The sequence below is a fragment of the Callithrix jacchus genome, chromosome 3, assembly GCF_049354715.1.
Source record: "Callithrix jacchus isolate 240 chromosome 3, calJac240_pri, whole genome shotgun sequence".
Classification (NCBI taxonomy): Eukaryota; Metazoa; Chordata; class Mammalia; order Primates; family Cebidae; genus Callithrix; species Callithrix jacchus.
Genome location: NC_133504.1, coordinates 46,341,473 through 46,361,067, shown reverse-complemented (window position 1 = coordinate 46,361,067; position 19,595 = coordinate 46,341,473). Strand labels below are relative to the sequence as shown.

The following is a 19,595-nucleotide window of genomic DNA, read 5'->3' as shown; positions in this document are numbered from 1 at the left end:
TCTAAGAATGCTTAACAAAACTTACTTTTAAAAATATAAAATATATATGCCCACAAAAATATTTGAGACTTAATAGTTCCTGCCAAATACCTAATGACATTCAAAACAAATATATTATTTTTTTATTAGCAATGACAGTAGGGCTTAACATGTTTCATATTATGATAAATATCCCCAATAACTGATGGTTCCTTCTTGCTTTCAACACATTTTTGACTTCCATGTTTGAATGGACATCTTCATTGGGCCTTTTGCTGTTCTAGACCCCATTTCCAAATAAATTATAATTTGGAAAGAAATAATGGACATTAATAATGCAAACAAAAGGCAAGCTGTAACTGCCATAACAGAAGGTGCAAATAAAATGTGTACCTTAAAACCTTTCTGGAGGGAGTGGTAGATATATATTTAGTATGGGAGAAGAACCACTCATCTCAGTATCCAAGAACACATTAATGAACAGTCTACATTTTTAGTTGAACAAAAAATATAAGATCTCCAGTCAAAAAACAAATCATACTTGACATATGTATGCATTTTTATAATTCTGGAAAATATGCATATTTTCCAAATATCTTAATAGGGTTTTAATTTTCCTGTACAGTATATAAATAGCATGAGAAGAAAAATATTCAGAGTTTCAAGTAATTTTTATCAATGAGCAAAATGTAGTTCATTGCAGACAGTACAAACTTCAATACTGAAAAAAATTAGCACAAAGGTTCATCATTTAACCTACTGATACTTGAGGAAAAGGGCCAAAGAGATGTGGTTAAATTAGCAAATCACAAGTTATGTTTAAGTTATGTATAAAAGCAAGGATAAACTAACATTTGAGAATGTTTGGCTCAATGATGAAAAGAAGAGAGGCTGGCAAAAAATAGGAGGGAGGTAGGGAAGATAGGAAGGAGCACTTAAGCTGAAAATGTGTAAACGCATGAAAAAGGAAAAGATTTTAATTTTACTTTCTTTCAGCATTTTTATAAATTCTAAATTATTTTTAAAAGATGTCTGAAAACAGTATGAAGATTGTTTTTACTAAGAAAATAAAATTACTAAATCATCAAAGTTTAAGTTTTTTAAAAAATAAATACATTAAGAAATACATTTCCATCAATTATGTTCTATTAACTGTAGCTAAGCACTTTCTTATAAATGGGCCTAATGCTGATGATATCAGCATCCGTGGAATGTATTAACGTGGTAGAAGATGTGCTGCTAAGGGAAAAAAGAAACCTAATTTATCTTCAGATTGCAGACCTCTGGGATTTCTGAGGTAATAGAGGGCAAGTCAAAGGTCTCATGTTTTACAAATCTCACAAGCCACAAAACTATTCTATGATCACCTCCACAGTGTATTATTATTTAACATACCTATGTACACTTTCTAAGTGTTAACTCAGAAAAGTTAACTTTTAAGGCTAAAATATTACATTATATATGAGTTCTAAGGGTTAACTTTTAAGGCTAAAATATTACATTATATATGAGTTCATATAATATTACTGCATAGTCATTTATTTTTAAAATAATATTGTCTCTTAGGATTTAATTACATTCTATTTACTTAACTGTAAATATGGAATATACTTTACTGACCCTACTAACTTCATAACTTAATACAAATTTTACATTCACCACCAATGATGCACATTACATTATAAAATAGGTTTTTAAATGAAAAATCCAAGATACAGCCAATGATGGTATGTCCATTTTCTTTTGCAAAGCTACAGCAGTAATAACTCAATCTGTATTAATTGTAGAAGTGTAGAAAACTGAATCATTAACAACTTCTGATCAGCATATGACATCCAGTTACCAGTTCTCTTGTGGACAGAAAATACCATCCTAAAAAACGAGATGTTAGTAGTCCCACTCCACATCCAGGACATACCCATTTAGGTTTTGCAGTACCCTTCTGGGTTTCTCCACAAATTACCTCTCTACTTTTCTCAGGCTCTTTCAGTTGCTCTTAGAGAAGCTTTAGGCCTCCTGTCCCTCAGTCAACCAAATGCTCATTTGTTTGCGTATCTTTAATACCCGTGACACAGATCAGGCAGATTGCAAAGCCAATCATCTCTATTATCTGCCTGTTACTTGCTGAAGTGGCTTATAGAATTAAATCAAGCATTTTTAGACTGTTACCAAAGGCCTTCATATTAGACTCAACTGCCTTTCAGAAACTGTTTCTGTTTCCTACATACCCAAAATATAAGACCAATTAGCAGATCAATAAGCATTTCCCAATGTGTTACCAAAGGCCTTCATATTAGACTCAACTGCCTTTCAGAAACTGTTTCTGTTTCCTACATACCCAAAATATAAGACCAATTAGCAGATCAATAAGCATTTCCCAATGTGCCAAACATCTTTTCTGAGCTTTGTTCATTTCACTTCCCTTGCTCAGAACACTCTTCCTCATTTCATCATGTTATTAACGTAATACATATTTAATTTACTACCCACTATGTTCCAAACACCATTCTAGGTTCTAGGGATAAACGAATGAGCAAAACAGTCAAAAATTCAGGCTCTCATGAAGCTAATTTCAAGTGGGATATGACATAATAAATCAATAAGCATAAGATACATATGTCAGATGGTGAGTGACATAAAGAAAAATGAAGTCAGGGAGTAAGTAAAAGTGCATGAGGTAAGGGGTACAATTTTAAATAGGAAGGAGAAAGAAGACCTTACTGAGAAGGTGACATCTGAGCAAAAACCTGAAAGGGATGAAGAATGAGTTCTTAAAGGTAACTAAAACAAACGCCTCAGGTGAATGGTATAGGAAAAGCAAAGGTGTTGAGGTATTTGAAGTATTTGAAGGACACTGAGTAGGCCCTGTTTAGCTAGAACAGAGTGAATGGAATGACAAACAGAAGAGCTCAAGAGGTAATAGGATTGTGGAAGGGAGTTAGGTGGTGTAGGGCCTTACATTGCAAAGATTTCAGCTTATACTGAAATAGGAAACCATTTACTACACGGGGAAGACTGTAAGAACAGGTTTGAAGAAATGAAGATGAGGAATTTAGTTTTGAACATGTTACATTTCAGACACAGTTTATATATTCAAATGGAGATGTCATGGAGGGAGTCAGATACCAGGAGAAACATACAGGATAGAGACATAAATGTGGGAGGTCTGTTAGACTCTTTCGCATCCCTTAAGATACAGCTCAAAAATCACTTACTCTGTGAAGTCATTTGCAATCTTCTCTCCCCCAGTCAGAATTCATTTAATTTTGTTTGTATCTTATTATATCACTATCTAATTTGTACTAAAAATTATTTTGTATATGCCTGTCTTTTTCATCTGGAGAGATATGTTAACTAAATAACTATGTTTATCTTATTCTTTTAATTCTAAATGCTCTCTAATATATATTAAATATACGAAGTAACCAATAAATGCTAGCCTAAGTACATGTGTTTTGGGGGATTTTAATTAACTTCTCTTAGTTTTCTTCTTGAAGGCAGGCAGCTAAATATCTATGACTTAACAAAACTTTTTCTTTCTTCTGTGCTACATATATATGCCCGAGTCAAATTTAATCTTTCACTCTTCCTCTCTCATTTTACAAGACAAACCAATTACCAAATCCTAACAGTTACCTTCTAAATATGTCTTAAATTAATCCACATTTCCCTAGCCCCACTGCCACTACTGAATATAAGCCTTCACCACTCCTTGCCTAATTAACAACACTGACTACTTCCACTGTGGGCCATGCACAAGGGCAATACATATTTCAACACCAATCACAGTGATCTCTTAAAAGCACAAAATCTATTCATGTCACTTCTCTGCTTCAAATTCTCCCAAGTCTCCCCACTGCACCCAGAATAAAGTTCAACCACTTTCATAAAGCAGAAGGCCCCACATGATTGGCCCTGAATTTCCTCTTTCCTCTCCCTTCTCTTTATTTCAGATGCTGCATCCATGAGCCCACAGAGTAACTAATGTATGAAATTGCTGGGACTTCTTTTACTGTAGGTATCTCTTCTAGTGCAAAAGTCCACTGAAGGCAAGAATTGTGTCATATTTGGTGCTGTATCACAACCAGGGTCTGAGAGTGGATAAACAAAATTAAAGTACAACATTTTAAAAGTAAATGATATATCAGGATTCCTCCAAACTTTTTTAACTAATTTACTTTTGTACAGGTTATATATAGTTTTTATTCTTTTTTTTGTGTGTCTGTGTGTGTGATTTTTTGTACAGGTTATATTTTAATAATATATGTTAGATTCAGGGTTTCTAAAAAAGTATAGTTCTCCAACAATCTCCTTTTCAGATCCATTTACTACTGTCCCCATTCCAAAGTAATGAACTGGGATGACGTTTATGATTCCTTCTATGTTCTAATACAGAACACTAATCATTTCTACAGGAGAGAAAGAAAATAATTTAAACTGCAGCAAGTCAGATTGACTGAATTTATTGACACTAAAGGTATCTGAAATGAGTAGGCTACCTCAAGAGTAGGGGGAAAATATCAATGACAATAAATTGCCTAGAAAAGTTTAGATATCTGCCCAGTATTTAGATATGTTTGCCTAGTCAAATTCATTTAAACTTCATGAGTCTGTAATTTGTTAAACAAAATTTGGTCATAATAATTCAAGGTTCAGGCTGAAGATAGCAATCTATTCTGAACCTCAGTTTCTAAATTTAAGTTAATTTTAAAGATTTAAAACACAGAATCTACTGGGAATTTTAAAATATTATTTATCACAGTGATGATTCTCCAACCCAATTTTAATACTTTCTATTTAAGTCTTCAAGATTATAGATTGTTGCTAATTGTCTGTTCATTTTTAGATGAAGGATACATCAGAAACATCATTGTTCAAAAACGGTGAAGGCATTCTTTCTTCCCAACCTATCCCTTGGTGTGATTTCAAAACAATGCCCTAAATTCGCACTGCCCAATATAGCAGCCACTAGCCGTAATGGCTACTGGACTCAAAACGTGTGGCTACTTTGAACACAGATGTGTCATGTAAATAGAGACATCTTAAGAGTAAAATAACACTGGAAGACTTAGTATCAACAAAAGTAAAATATCTAATAATTTTATGTTAATTACATACTGAAATAATATCTTGAATATATATGGTTAAGATATATTATTAAAATTAATTTTACTTTTAAAAATGCAACAAGATAATTTTATTACACAGGTGGCTTATATTTGTGGCTTGTATTATATTTCCTTTAGAGAGTAGCTCTAAACCTCCTTAGAGAACCAATCAACACTACTGATCTGCTTCTTCAGGTGGAATAAAAACCATCATTGAGAGGTCAGATCTGAAATGGAATCACCAATGATGCAGAGAAATACGAATGATCTGCAAAACTTTAAAAACAGTAAATTGTGCTAAAAATAAAAGATTGCTTTAGTTAAAAAAATCTCTTTCTTCTTTAAAATAAAAAGAATTAACATTTTTAACCATTATTCATAGGAATAACCTCAATTTTTGGTAATTTATTCTTTGAGAATTGGCAAAATATAAAGAAATAGGGATATTAAGATATTGAAGTAACAGCTCCCCCTCAGCAAAAGTTAAGTTACCAGAAATGTTAACCTATTCTTATTTTTTCTTTCTGAAAAAAACTTAAATCTTCTACATACCTTACATTTCATTTTGAGACAATCTCATAAAAACATTTTACAGTATGTACACTATATTAATCAGGCAGGTATGCTTTAGGATTCACTCAATAAAATGATTCCTACAACCCCACCATCATATTTCACCCTCTCCTCTCTACTGTTTAACATTTCTTTAGTATATCTAAGAACTCCAGCAAGACAATACAAATAAAGTTGATGATTATAACTAATCATGATTCCACCTGAAATATAATGTGATAGCTGAATAAAATATTTACATTATTATAGTAATTTAAGTGTGTTCTTATATATTTATGTTTATTTATTATAATAATTTACATGTGATTTCTAAGGTGTCAAAATGTAATATTTTAAAAAGAAGCAGGATCAAAACAACAGAGACAGGATCAAATCCTTCTTGTTTTAGAAAGACAAACCAACAGGAAGATCTTTAAATAGCCTATATAACCTTATATTATATAGTTTCAAAGTATTTGAAAGTCACTGAGTTTTAGGGCCCCAATTAGCTGGTTACTGATATAAAAATGGGGGTAATTTATCAATGCCTTATCTACTATTCTACAGATATTAGGGAATGGGGGATGGAGAAAGAGAAGGAGAATATACACAACGGAGGAAAAATATCAGCAGGCTTCACAAAGTCAGTTCTAAAAAATAATTTTGTGCTTCCAAACATAATGAAACATACAGCTTCTTGTTATCTTTGGAACATAAGAGGGAGCTGGATTTGCCTTATTATTTGTGATGAAACAAGAATAATAAGAAAAATAAGGAAGAAGAAAGGTAAAGAAGAGCATTTGATTTGTTTTATGTTATAGCTGTTTTGTTTAGGTTTTTAATTTTTTTACAGGCAAGGTATTTTAAAGAATTGTTAGAGAAAATGAAACCAGACACAAACTAATTAAAGAATCTTGACAGAAAAAGGCTGAAATTCAGGAAAAAGAAAAAACAAAACTACTAGTGTCTATCATATGTACCTCCAGTCCATCAAATGAACAGGAATGTCTAGTACAGATACAGGCAGAAAGCTGAAGATATCCACTACTGCTATTATAAAGCAGAAAAAAATAATCCTGAAATTTATGAGTTCATTATTGTTTATGTTTCTAGTAGCAAACTTATGAATGATGTTAAAATTTAGTCAAGAGATGATTAACAAATAAAGGAATTTGGAAGGTTAAAAAAAATGCACACGTAAGTCTTCAAGGTGATAATGAAAGATCAGGCTTATCAATATTTTCACTTGTTATTATTTCTCAAAAGAGTTATATAAGTAATTAAACAGCTTTGAGGTTAGAGGTAACAGTTAACAAAAATTATTAAATATATTAGCTATTCTTATTTACTTTTTTAATTACTTTTATGGATGTTTAGATAAAAATTATTTACTGATGATTCTTATAGAGTATGATATATATTTTTCAAGAGTATATTAGAATACATTTGTGAGATCAAAAACCCTGATAGATGTTCCAATATTTTTGCATACAATAGTATCTTCTTCAATAAAATATCTTTCACACAAGCAACGTACTCTACAGTAAGATGTGAATACATTATGTAGACTTTAAAGTATCATACCTAAGATACTTTATCAATTATCAAGGTACAATTATCATTATACTGAAAAGATTTTTAAGTATTCTATAGCAACATACACATTAGAAGTATAACTTTTCTGCTTTTGGACTTCAATATTTCTCATCTGGCACTTAGTTTCTCTTATATGGTATAATTATTTATGTATGTCATATTTCTCCATCAAACTATAAGAAACTTCAAAACCACAGGTATATCTCATTATACTAAATAGATCTAACACAGTACCTTACAGAAAGAGACATGTAAAAAAAAATAGACTGTACTTCTTAGGGTAGAAGAAAAATTCTAGTAAGGATTATATTAGCTACTATGCAAAGTTTTTTATTTTTTTTATCTTTCAGCATATAGATAGAACTCATATTTGCTTTATTAATAATGGAATACTCTACCAAGCAAAGTCAGGTATGCAATTAGAACCAGCAGCAGGCAAAACACAATTATTTTAAGAATAGGTACATAGGATATCTAAATATCTACATCTGAGATTTTTCTCATGGTATTTTTCAGACTATAATAATTTTATTCATTGAGTTTGGAATTCCAGTGAGGCATGGTGGCTCATACCTATAATCCCAGTGCTCTGGGTGGCTGAGATAGGAAGATCACTTAAGAGAGTTCAAGGCCAGCCTGGGCAATACAGGGAGATCCCGTCTTTACAAAAAATAAAAAAAATTAGCATAGCATGGTGGTACACGTCTGTGGTCCCAGCTACTCAGGAGGCTGAAGTGGGAGGATCACTTGAGCCTGGAAGGTTGAGGTTGAGGCTATAGTGAGTTATGATTGTGCTACTGCACCTCTAACCTGAGTGACAAAGTGAGATCTTGTCTCAAAAAAAAAAGCCTGAAATTCCATTACGCATGCTGCCTTACATCCATACTATGTACTATACATTTCCTTCAACAAAAAGATTCTAAAGAGAAAGGAAAAAAAAAACCACTCTAAAACAAGAGACAGAGAGAAAAGAGGGAGAGATTGTGACAGAGGAGAGATAGTCACTTAGAACTTACAGGGAGAGGCCAGGCATGGTGGCTCATGCCTGTAATCCCAATACTTTGAAAATGTTGGGTAGCTGAGGCAAGTGGATCATTTGAGGTCAGGAGTTCAAGATCAGCTTGGCCAAAATGGTGAAACCCTGTCTCTACTTTTAAAAAAGTACATTAAAAAGCTGGGCATTGTGGCAGACACCTGTAATCCCAGCTACTTGGGAGGCTGAGGCAGGAGAATCACTTGAACCCAGGAGACAGGTTGCAGTTAGCCGAGATCACACCACTGCTCTCCAACCTGAAGGACAGAGCAATACTCCATCCCCCCCATCAAAAAAAAAGAATTTATAGGGAAAGACAAGAGAGATAGACAGTTATAATTCTTGGCCATTTAATTAAGGATTTATCTTCTGAGTTTTATGTTTAGTAAACAGGGCTGTATGTATGACAGCAGAGAAAATTTTAAACATTCATTCAACAAGTAATGCACTGGCAATAACAACTATAAAACAAACATTTCTGTACCTTAATATCAGATGTATCACGCTGACTATTTCGCCAAGCTCTGGAAATTGATGAAAAAGTTCGATCTGCATGATCAAATTTACCTCCTTGCAAATTCAGGAAATATGTTGTAAAGGGTTCCTAAAAAAATAGGAATTTAAAAAATTCACTTGTTCCCTTATGCATAAAAATGTAGTTTTTATAAAGCCTTAGATCTAAATATTTTAATGACTAATAGGCATTAGATAGTAATATAAACTAGGTAGAAAATGAGAATCATACCTAAATTATTAATGTTTTCAAGTTATACTTCCCTCAAAAGAATTATTTCTAAATATTTCAAAAATTTGGTGTTTGCAACATTTTCTTCAGGTAGCCTTCCTTTCCAAGAATAATTTATTAATATCGTGCAGACATAAATTAGATGTATTTTCTTCATAGTACAGAGAATAGTCCAGTATGTAATTTTCCTATTGTTATGGCTCAATATTTAATTTATGATTAAGAAAAGAAAAATGTTTGGGAGATTTAAAAGCCTCCTCGTAGTTAAAGAACACTTAAACACATATTAGTAGATAATTGCTTGAAATTAGCTAAGCACTATAAATTACTTCTAGGATTTATGTCTGACTGTATCCTTCTAACAAGCTTTAATTAATGATGTGCTGCTAATGCTTTCCCAAAGAAACTGCTTTCTAGTAGATGAATCACCTTTCAATTTCACAGAAACATTTCTTGTTTAACCAATATATTATCAATACACGACAGCCTTAATGTTACCAACAAACTTATTCCATTTGGGACAACTTTCCAAAATATATAAATACATGTCTGTGTAACAATATACTTAGTTCTTATTTTAATAGACTACATTTTAAAAGAATCTATGCTACAATTTATAATCTGGTAAGATAACAACCATCTGAAGAGGCAAATTTAAGAAAAAAGTTCATACAATTCCAGATGAAACACTTTTAAGTCAATACAAACCAAATGAGAGACAGAGATATTTATAGTTATAACTTTAATCATTTAAACTGCTTTTTTTAGTATTCAAAAAAGATGCTGATGAGTTCTAATTTTTGCATATCCTTCACAACACTTATTTAGTCATGGTGTATTATTCAAATTGAACTTACTATTCTTAGTAGCCATGCAAGAACAAAACTTGCAGTTGAATAATGAGTACCATAGTGAAACTTTGGAACTTGATCATCTTCCCATGATTCATAACGCTCTGCGAAGAATGCTGCTCTTTTTGGGTTCAGAGCTCCTATTGGCTGCCAAAAGGGAGGGGAAAAACCAAGAATACATAAATGTAATCATCCTTCATGTCTCCCGATGATATCCTACTGGTAGGTATAAAAATGAATTTTAAAAATATATGCTATTTAAGCTGCAACACGGTATCATATTGGGGGTAAATAGAAAAGCAAATTTATTTTTCAATTCAAGTTAAAAACAAAGTCTAAGTAAGTGAATGGATAGACTCATTCATCATTTCTCCATAAATCTAGTTTTTGTGGAACATAGGTATTTAATCATCCTATAACAAGCATCACATAAAGACAATTACATGAAGTGAGTATCAGCTATACACCACTTTGGAAAGCACCTACAAAACCTCATTTAGTTAATTAGAAGCAACAAGAAACAGAATCTCAAATCTGAAGGACTGACTTATAATGGATTCTTAGAAGAGGATGAAACAAAGCTGGGAGAAAGGTGAGTACAAGGAAGAAACTATGGGAAAACAGGACTAAGATATAACTAGAAATTTCTGCTAGTGTGAGTGAAACCAGAAGTCAGAGGACAAAAATATTTCTGCAAATGCATGTTTCACTCACACTGGTAGAAGTTTCAAGTTATATCTTACAGGGTTTTTATATGCCTGCATTAACTATAATATATTAACTATATATAGTTATATAATACATATAATATATAGTTAATATATATTTAACTATATTATAAAATATTTTTATCCACTTTTTAATATAACATATACATTATATTATATAATATATAGTTTACATATATAGTTAATGCAAGCAAATATAAATAAATATAAAATATAAATATTTTATATAACATATAATTTATATGTTATATAAAAAAGGAATTTATATAACATAGAATTTATATGTTATATAAAAAAGGAAGTTAAAGGATAAAAATATGCCTGCATAATGTTTTATTATCTAACTTCTTTTTTTATTTTACATATATATGTATATAAAATAAAGAATAGTAAACAGATTATGAGCATATACTGGAAAATAGTACTTTATAGCAGAGGTCCCAGAGCAGTATAGTAACATGGTAAAAACCCTGAGCTCACTGGAATGAATAACCTTCATTCAGAAGGTTGTTTTTGAAGTAAAAAATGAGTAGGCACATTAAAGTCTAACAAACTATGCCTGACAATATTCAATGAATGCTAACTATGGTTTTTAAGATAATCTTTCAGAATTTGGACAAAAGAGTTTGAATTAAAATATTGCCTTTAGCACATTGCTCAGCATAAGATAAAGCTTAATAAATGTTAGTTGGTACCTGTATGTTTATTTTTGCTACTGCTACTGTCATTTAGGTAATACATGAAATCCAATAAATAGCACGCAAAATCCTGTGTCATTATGTGTATGCATGTACATTTCCTTACAAAGACATAGAGAATATGTTTGAGAGTCTCAAAGGAGTCTAAGGCTTAAAGAATTTAACTGCTTTAAGTAATAATTCATTCTCTAAAAACATTCTGATCTCTAGAAAAATCTCTATTCCTTATTCAAAATGTACGAACCTATTCACTGAAAAATATATGATATATAAGATTACTTCTTTTAATAAGATACAGAGGCCAGGTGCAGTGGTTCACACCTATAATGCCAGTGCTTTGGGAGATCAAGGGGGAGATCCTTTGAGTCCTGGAGTTGAAGAGCAGTCTGTGCAACATAGTGAGAACTTGCTTCTACAAAACCTTTAAAAATCAGTTGGGCATAGTGGCATGTGCCTGTAGTCCCAGCTACTTGGGAGGCTGATGTAGGAGGATTACAGGAGCCCAGGCACCTTAGAGCCTGCAGTGAGCTATGATCGTGCCACTGTACTCTACCCTGGGTGACAAAGAGAGTCCCTGTCTCATAAATAAATAAATAAATAAATAAATAAATCTTTATTTAAAAAAGATACAAAACAGTGTTTAGCCTTATATCATTTATGAACACCTATGAGTTAATCACTCCTTATTTATAAGAGAAAGAAAATATCTGATTATTTGTGGAGAAAATGTTAAAATAAGTAAGTCAAAAATATTGGTTTAAAATGGATGCATTGAGAAATACTGTTCAAACCAGTTTTTAAACTGCTTTTCATGTTATATAATTTTTTTTTCCAATAGAGAGGGGATTTCTCCATGTTGGTCAGGCTGGTCTCAAACTCCCAACCTCAGGTGATCCACCCACCTCGGCCTCCCAAAGTGCTAGGATTACAGCCACTATGTAATGACCTACCGTGCCTGGCCCACATTATATAATTTTAAGCAACATCTTAAATTTATCATTTTGGTTATCTTTATTAAATTGTTCATTATTTTTTCAAAGCTATTTATTTTTGGTATCGCTCTGTTTCAATACCTTGCTTTTAATAAATATTATTATATTTTAAGGCATTTTTTACTTTACAAGCAAAATTTTATCTTTAGTTAACCATTTTACATCAGTTTCACAGTAAACAAATTCAATACTATCTTTTAAAGCATTCGTTTCTGTACAAAAGAATCATATCTGACTTACTAAAATATATGCCAGTTAAGAATGGAGCTGACTCCAAGGATTCTTTCTTTGTTACAGAACCAATTTGAAATGCCTTTAAATGTATTTTAGTTGCTGTCCCTAAAGAATGAGCCATGCAAAAGCAAAAAGAGAAGAAATAAAATCACTAGAAGACAAATTATATGAATTAAAAATAGAATCAATGCTCCTTTTGTATGGTTCTGCAGCATATTAAGTATTCACTTTATCTGCTCCTATTTTTATTACTCTCCAAATGAGTAACCCCAAAAATCAATAGTTATAGAATCACGTTTCTTGAATATAATGCTAAAACCAATTAGGATTGATTTCACTAGCATCTGAAAAAAAAATGGCATCTTGCAGAGATCCATATTGGTAGAGCCCACAGTATTGATTTTGGCTGTTATTGTTACAGTGGTTTCTGAAGCCTGCTATAGGACAGCTATCAAGACATACCACGTTTATTTGCAAGCATATAAAAAAGAAGTCCCCAAATAAAAGAAAGTTAAAAAAAAAAAAAAAAAACAGTGGAGCTGTGCAATGACAATGATACACTATCAGCTTACTCAGAGAAGTTACAGTGGGAATACACACATTGAATTATACATTACGCGAAAACACTGATTTATTGTGGTAATAACATCCACCTCATTAAAAGATTCTGCTTTGCTGCAGTTGGAAGGCTACATATTGTTTACTGCTATAAATTAATGGCAGTGCAAAGAAGACTGTGGAACCATCCTAACAATAGATCTGTAATGACAGTGCTGTATATCAAGGCTTCCTCAGCAGCTTCATAATAAAATGGAGACAATGTATTGAGCTAATACATTCTACCATGCTAGCCCATATTTTTCTGACAACTGATTTAAAAGATGAGCTGAATTCAACTATGTTATAATGCTGCAAAACATTTAACTAAGCAAGAGTCAGTGATATACTAAAATGCATCATAGCATTTTTAGAACATTGTCTAAATCAGCATTACAAGATGTTTATTCATCTCTGCAAAAGAACTAAAAGTAAATGCTGATGGTTCCTCTTACTTACATAGTGTATTAAGAGTCACAATTGTTAAGTCAGTTCGGGAAGATGCTAGCACCATCATCCTATAGAGAGCTTATTGTATAATTTAACAAGCCTGACATATTATTTTTCTTAAAAAGCAGCATTTTAAAGGAAAGTGACTCAAAATATTGGCCATTAAAAATGGTCATAATTTCTTGAAAAAAAAAATCAGTAAAAACAAGTATTGATTAGAGAATATAAAAGTGGTATAATTTCAGGTAAACACAAACAGCTTTAGAATCCAGAAAAATTTAAACACGACAAAGGCTAACAAATAAATAGAATTATAGGTTTTCTTAATTCTACAAACTAAGAAAAAGACCTCAATCAAAATAGAATGAAAAATAAGTTTAAGTAAAATAGAGTAGAATAATTTAAAATTTAGAGTATTAGGTCTAACAACAAAATAATATGTTAAAAATAGAAATAAAGGCCAAGTGTGGTGGCTCATGCCTGTAATCCCAGCATTTTGGAAGGCCGAAGCAGGAAGATCACTTGAGCCTAGGAGTTTAAGACCAGCCTAGGCAACATGGTGAGATCCTGTCTCTACAAAAAATCAGAAATCAGCTGAGCATGGTGGTGTGTGCCTGTAGTTCCAGCTACCTGGGAGGATCGCTTGAGCCCAGGAGGTTGAGGCTACAATAAGTAATCATGCTACTATACTTAGCCTGGGTGACAGGATGGCACCCTGTCTCAAAAAAGTAAAACAAAACAAATATAAATAAAAACTTAAAATAGGAAAGACAAATGAAAAAAAAACCAAAATTCTTGCAAACGGTATGAATAGCAAAAAATTACTGTATTTAGGATATTTTAATAATTTTACAAATAGCAAAGTTGACATCTGCGGTAGAGTAATAAGTATTCTGCTTATGAGATAGTAACAATATCTTTCAAAACAGGATATGCAAAATGAAACTTTTAAAATTAATTTTGTAGGAAGACTGCAATTAAAAGAGCATTTTCTGTTACCTTGAGAAGTAATTTTACTAGTTAACAAAATCCCTGCATGTAAAGGGACCAGTTCAGTATCTGGTACACAATAATAATTATAATTATTATTTTTCAGGTTATTGGATGAAGAATATTTAATAAAAAAGGTACTAAGTATGTCTGATGAAATTAATGGCGTCTGTTAGGAAAGACCGTGATTACATATCACAATCCTCTAAGACAAAGCAGTATAAGAAAATACAGTACTGTGCATGACAGTTTAAAAACAATACAGTGGAAGATGATTATTAGTTGCTTGATATTTCTTATGCTTTTCATAGTAAAATTTGTTTAAAAACAATGTAGTGGAAGATGATTATTAGTTGCTTGATATTTCTTATGCTTGAATTAACAGATTCCTTTAAAAGCACATAACAGACTTTGGTCTAATAATTAGTACAAGTTAGCTGTAAAAAGAAAAGGTATGCTTTTTTCTTTCTTTATTAAAATTTTAGAAACTCTTACCTGAAGTTATCTAATTAAGAATACCTCCAGCTTACATTCTGTAACTTATAAAACAGTATTGTGCATTCTTATAATAAATAGGTAGTCTAGATATTTCTACTTTAATAATAAAGAAATGGGTTGAGTAATCTAGCTCAAAATCAACATAAATCTAGAAGATTCAAATCTAGTATTCAAAACCCCTTCTCTGGGCCATGTTATGTATTTAAAACTATTGTATTACAAGTTGATTTTCCTAATTTCAAAAATTTGCTATAATTTTTAAAATTTTTCTTTACTTAATAGGTTGGTTTAAAGGCCAATATATGTAAAGCACTTAGAAGAGCTCCTGGTAAACACACACAAAAAATACTTAACAAGTGTAGATGCTATTCATGTGGGTATTACCATAACTATAATTCCTCCTTTCCTTTTGAAATTTATATATGAATGATTACAATGTGTATCAACTTTTCAGAAGTGAAGTTCCAAACCACTGGACCATACTTAACAGGTATTCAAGGTAAGAAAGTTCTGGGAAATTGGCAAGAAGTCTCAGATTTTCCACAATTCAGGGATTTGCTTGTGTTTGCTAACTTCTCTTTTAAAACCCAAAATCTCAAGGGATTTTTTTCACACCTTTCTGTAAAGGCTTTCTTTGGAAAATCATTAAACCCCAAAGTTTGGAAATAAGAAGCAGAAAAAATTAGGGTTAAAGAAAAGGGAAAAAAAGATGACTCTAAAGCAAAATACTAAGAAACAGGGTGCCTGGAAATGCTAAAGGATAATATTTCATAAAGACACATTTTGTGGGTATACAGAGCAGTGAAGAAAATAAGTCAAAAGTGAAAACAGGCTCAGGACAGGGAGGCAAAAGAGCAGGACTACTTTACAACCCCGCTTAGGATCCTGATGACTGGCTGAAAGGCATCTGCCCATGTCATCTTCATTTCATATGAATGGGAAATTGGAAACAACCTTTAATTTCGTGATGACAGATAAAGCCTGCCTTACAGTATTGAAGAAGGTGTATGCAATTAGAGGTTATATGTTATTTCATTCTTCCCTAAAAGTAGAGTAGGGCAAAGGAAATAGAAAGAAAACCACTGCAAAGTAAGCGGGGAATACTAGGAAGGAATAGAATACAATGGCTGAATTCAGTGTTCTTTTATAGGACTCTGTTATTAAAATGTCAGGTTAAAGGACAGAATATCATCAAGCATGAGGTATCTAATAGCAGATTTTTAAAAATTTCAAATTCAGAGAATAAAAGAGGATACACTATCAGGAAATGTTACATCATAAAAGTTAGTCATTCTTGATTAGGAAATAATGATTTGACTTGAGAAGACTCCAAGAAAAAATTATGATACATAATGTCAAAGGGCCATTTTATCTGATGACAATGTTACCATTTGCTGAATATAAGCAAAGGTTCCGTTCTATGAGTCTTACATAAATCAACTCATTATTTTTAGAGCAACTCCTTAATACACAGAACAATTAGCATCTCCAATTTGCAGGTGAAAAAAACAGTTTAGGAGAAAGTAAGTGACCATCAACTGTCAGCCAGTGGCAGCAGCAAGATTAAAAGCCACTTCCAACCAAACTGACTAGCAAATCTCAGAGTGATTTGAGTTGCGTGGACTGATGAAAATATTGGTGCGGTCCTCTGCAAGGCCATTAGAATCTTTTCATGCGAGCTTTAGATTAAATGCTCTCTTGAAAAAATACTATTAAAGTTTTTATCCCTACCTATATAATATCTGTGGATATCACCTTAGAAGAAGATCAACAATGAATTTTTTTAAAAAGCATATTTTATCTTGGGGACAGCAAAAATATTTTTGGCAAAAACAGCTTTTTTAAAAAAGTGAACAAAAAAGGTAAATGTTGTCACCAGAGTTTATTGCCTCATCTTCCTTTTAACTTTTCTATTTGTATACCCACATCTGTGAACCCAAATGCAAGCCTTTAATTTTCTGTGTCGCTGAGGCTTTTTAGAGAAGCCAATGAGTTTGATTCCCAGTGTCTCCATCACCTGACTTCCTCAGCCACCATTCTAGTGAAGAAAATAAATAGATAGATAGATAGATAGATAGATAGATAGATAGATAGATAAAGTCTGTCATTTCAGCAACACTGCTACTGTCAGAGGATGTAGCAACTATTTTGTTTCAATTGTAGCAGCTCTTTTATCTAAATGACAAGTATAACAAGCAGCCTGATCAGCATTTTCACTCAACCTTGGCTTTTAGGGTATTTCATTATATGGTATATATGGCTGAAATGGTTTGGCACTCACATGCTCTAGATTTTATTTAATACTGTCAAGAAAAAAATTTCATCAGCACACCACTGTGGCTTTTAGAGTTAACAAATAAGCACTTTTGTTTTCAAGTACGAGAGTACTTTTTAATCCCTTGAAAACATACTTTTTTACAAGTGGCATGAAATATATACTCACTACACCATTTCAATTTAACAAACACATCTTGGGAAAAAGAAAGTATTCCATTTTACTTATTGTGCCTATGTAGAATCTAAATCATTGCAAATGCTTGCACTGACAGATTCACTAGTGATGTCTTCACAGTTCTATGTTATTCAGCTACACAGTAAGTATTAAGTAATTTTTCTGTAGGTATTTATCTCATTTTGAGAAAGTCACATAAACTGTTAAAAATAATCTATTAATCCAATGCCATTGCTGAGCTAAATGCCTACCCAATAAACAGTCCAAAAAAAATCCAAGGATAATTAATAAAAATGTTTTAAGTGATTATGAAAATGATAAACAATAAAGAATGTGGATACAACAAAATCTCCATTTGCAGATATATTCATCTTCGCACTTGAAAAACCAGTTAAGACCACTAAAATCAAATAAATCTCTATGTTTTAAAGATAGGTTATTAGTAGTACACATATCAACATTCTGCTAGCTTCTATAAACCAGAAACATAAAACAAAATTGGGAACTACTTGAGAAATATTCAGCTTTTGAAATTCATTTTCTATTTGCTTTGAAAGTCATCTGAATATAATATAACTAGTTTTAATTTCAGAAACTGTATATACATTATATAATTATATATTAATATATGTGATACATAATATATAACATATATTAAATATGTGTGATTCTATGATACATAATTATCATTATATATTTATATAATATATAATGATAATACATATTATTCTATATTATAATTATACATTATAGAATCACACATATTTAATTATAATATATATTATGTATATAGTTATATATATAATTATGTATTATATATGTTGGGATACTCAATATAGAAAACATGTATTACATATATGTATGTATATATTATATAATATATACTATTCATACAGTTTGTGAAATTATATATAATACATGTTATAATAAATATATATTATAATTATATATTATAGAATTACACATATTTAATATATAATACATATAATTTTAGGCATTTTAAAACTATAGTGGACTACAAATATCAACGAAGGAGATAAAATATTGTTTGGCAAATGTAAATGTGCCTGTGTGGTGGCTTTCAGGAGAAACAGGGAAACTGCAATCAATTGAATGAGAGAATCTCCAATGATTCCATAATTGGAAGAGACTCTTATAATTCTCATGACTTAAGACTAGTCATGGGTCACACAAGAGAGCTGGTAAATGTTGATAACACTTTTGGAGTTGATTATTAGCAATATGAGGCCTGACAGGCAGTTACATTGCAGTAGTATTCCTAGAAAAAGCCCAGACCCGGCAAGACAGGTCAGTGATATTCAATCTCTAAGACAATCCCCAAAATGAAGCCCTTATACCAAAAAGTAGACTCTGCCAATATAGTCCAGCCCCTGTAGTCCTCCCCCATGCTGCACTCAAGGTAAGGCAAATCCACTAGTTGAATAAAACTGGAGAAGCCAGATTGCTGATGACCAAAAAGATTGCTCCATTGCTGGAGAGATGAGTCAAAACATAAAGGCCAATTCGATTCACAAATGCTGTCTAAAATGTACCTTATTTCCCTGTGCAAGAGGATATGTTGGGATAGTCATCAACACAGAAAACTTACATTTTACCCTTTTTCAAATGAAAATTTTATTGCACTTTTCCCTCTACAACTATATATCTGATCTATTTGGTGGGGGTGATTAAATTTAGTCATTTAATTATATTACAGCGCTGATCAGTATTTATGAGGGACTACAAGCCAGTGAAGCTCGGATGTGGAAACCACTGTAACCACGATAGCTGAACAGGGTTTTGGGCTGACTCTAGAATTTAAGACAAAAAATAAAATAAAATGTAGCATAAGAATATAACAAAAATTCTTTATTCAGTTTGTAAGTTACTACCTTCCCTGTATCAACTGGAAAAAAATAATCTCATGCAACATAAACCATATGAGATAGTTAATTTTATGTGTCAACTGGACTGTACCACAGGGTGCATAGATGAAATATTATTTCTTGGTATGTCTGTGAAGATGCTTTCAGATGAGATTAGCCTTTAAACTGGTGGACTCAGTATAGTAGATTTCCTTCTCCAATGTGAA

The 19,595-nt window shown here is 31.8% G+C and overlaps 1 protein-coding gene across 6 annotated transcripts in view; it reads right to left on the bottom strand.

Annotated features, from left to right (window-relative positions):
* LRBA (LPS responsive beige-like anchor protein) overlaps positions 1–19,595 on the bottom strand; it is a 772,728-nt gene that overhangs the window by 166,016 nt on the left and 587,117 nt on the right. For all 6 annotated transcript variants that reach the window (XM_017970205.4, XM_035294467.3, XM_008992610.5 and 3 more), the window contains 2 exons: positions 9,871–10,011; positions 8,753–8,872 (listed from right to left, as the gene is read on the bottom strand). In XM_017970205.4, coding sequence (XP_017825694.2) covers positions 8,753–8,872; positions 9,871–10,011 — 261 coding nt within the window. The remainder of the gene's footprint in view (positions 1–8,752; positions 8,873–9,870; positions 10,012–19,595) is intronic.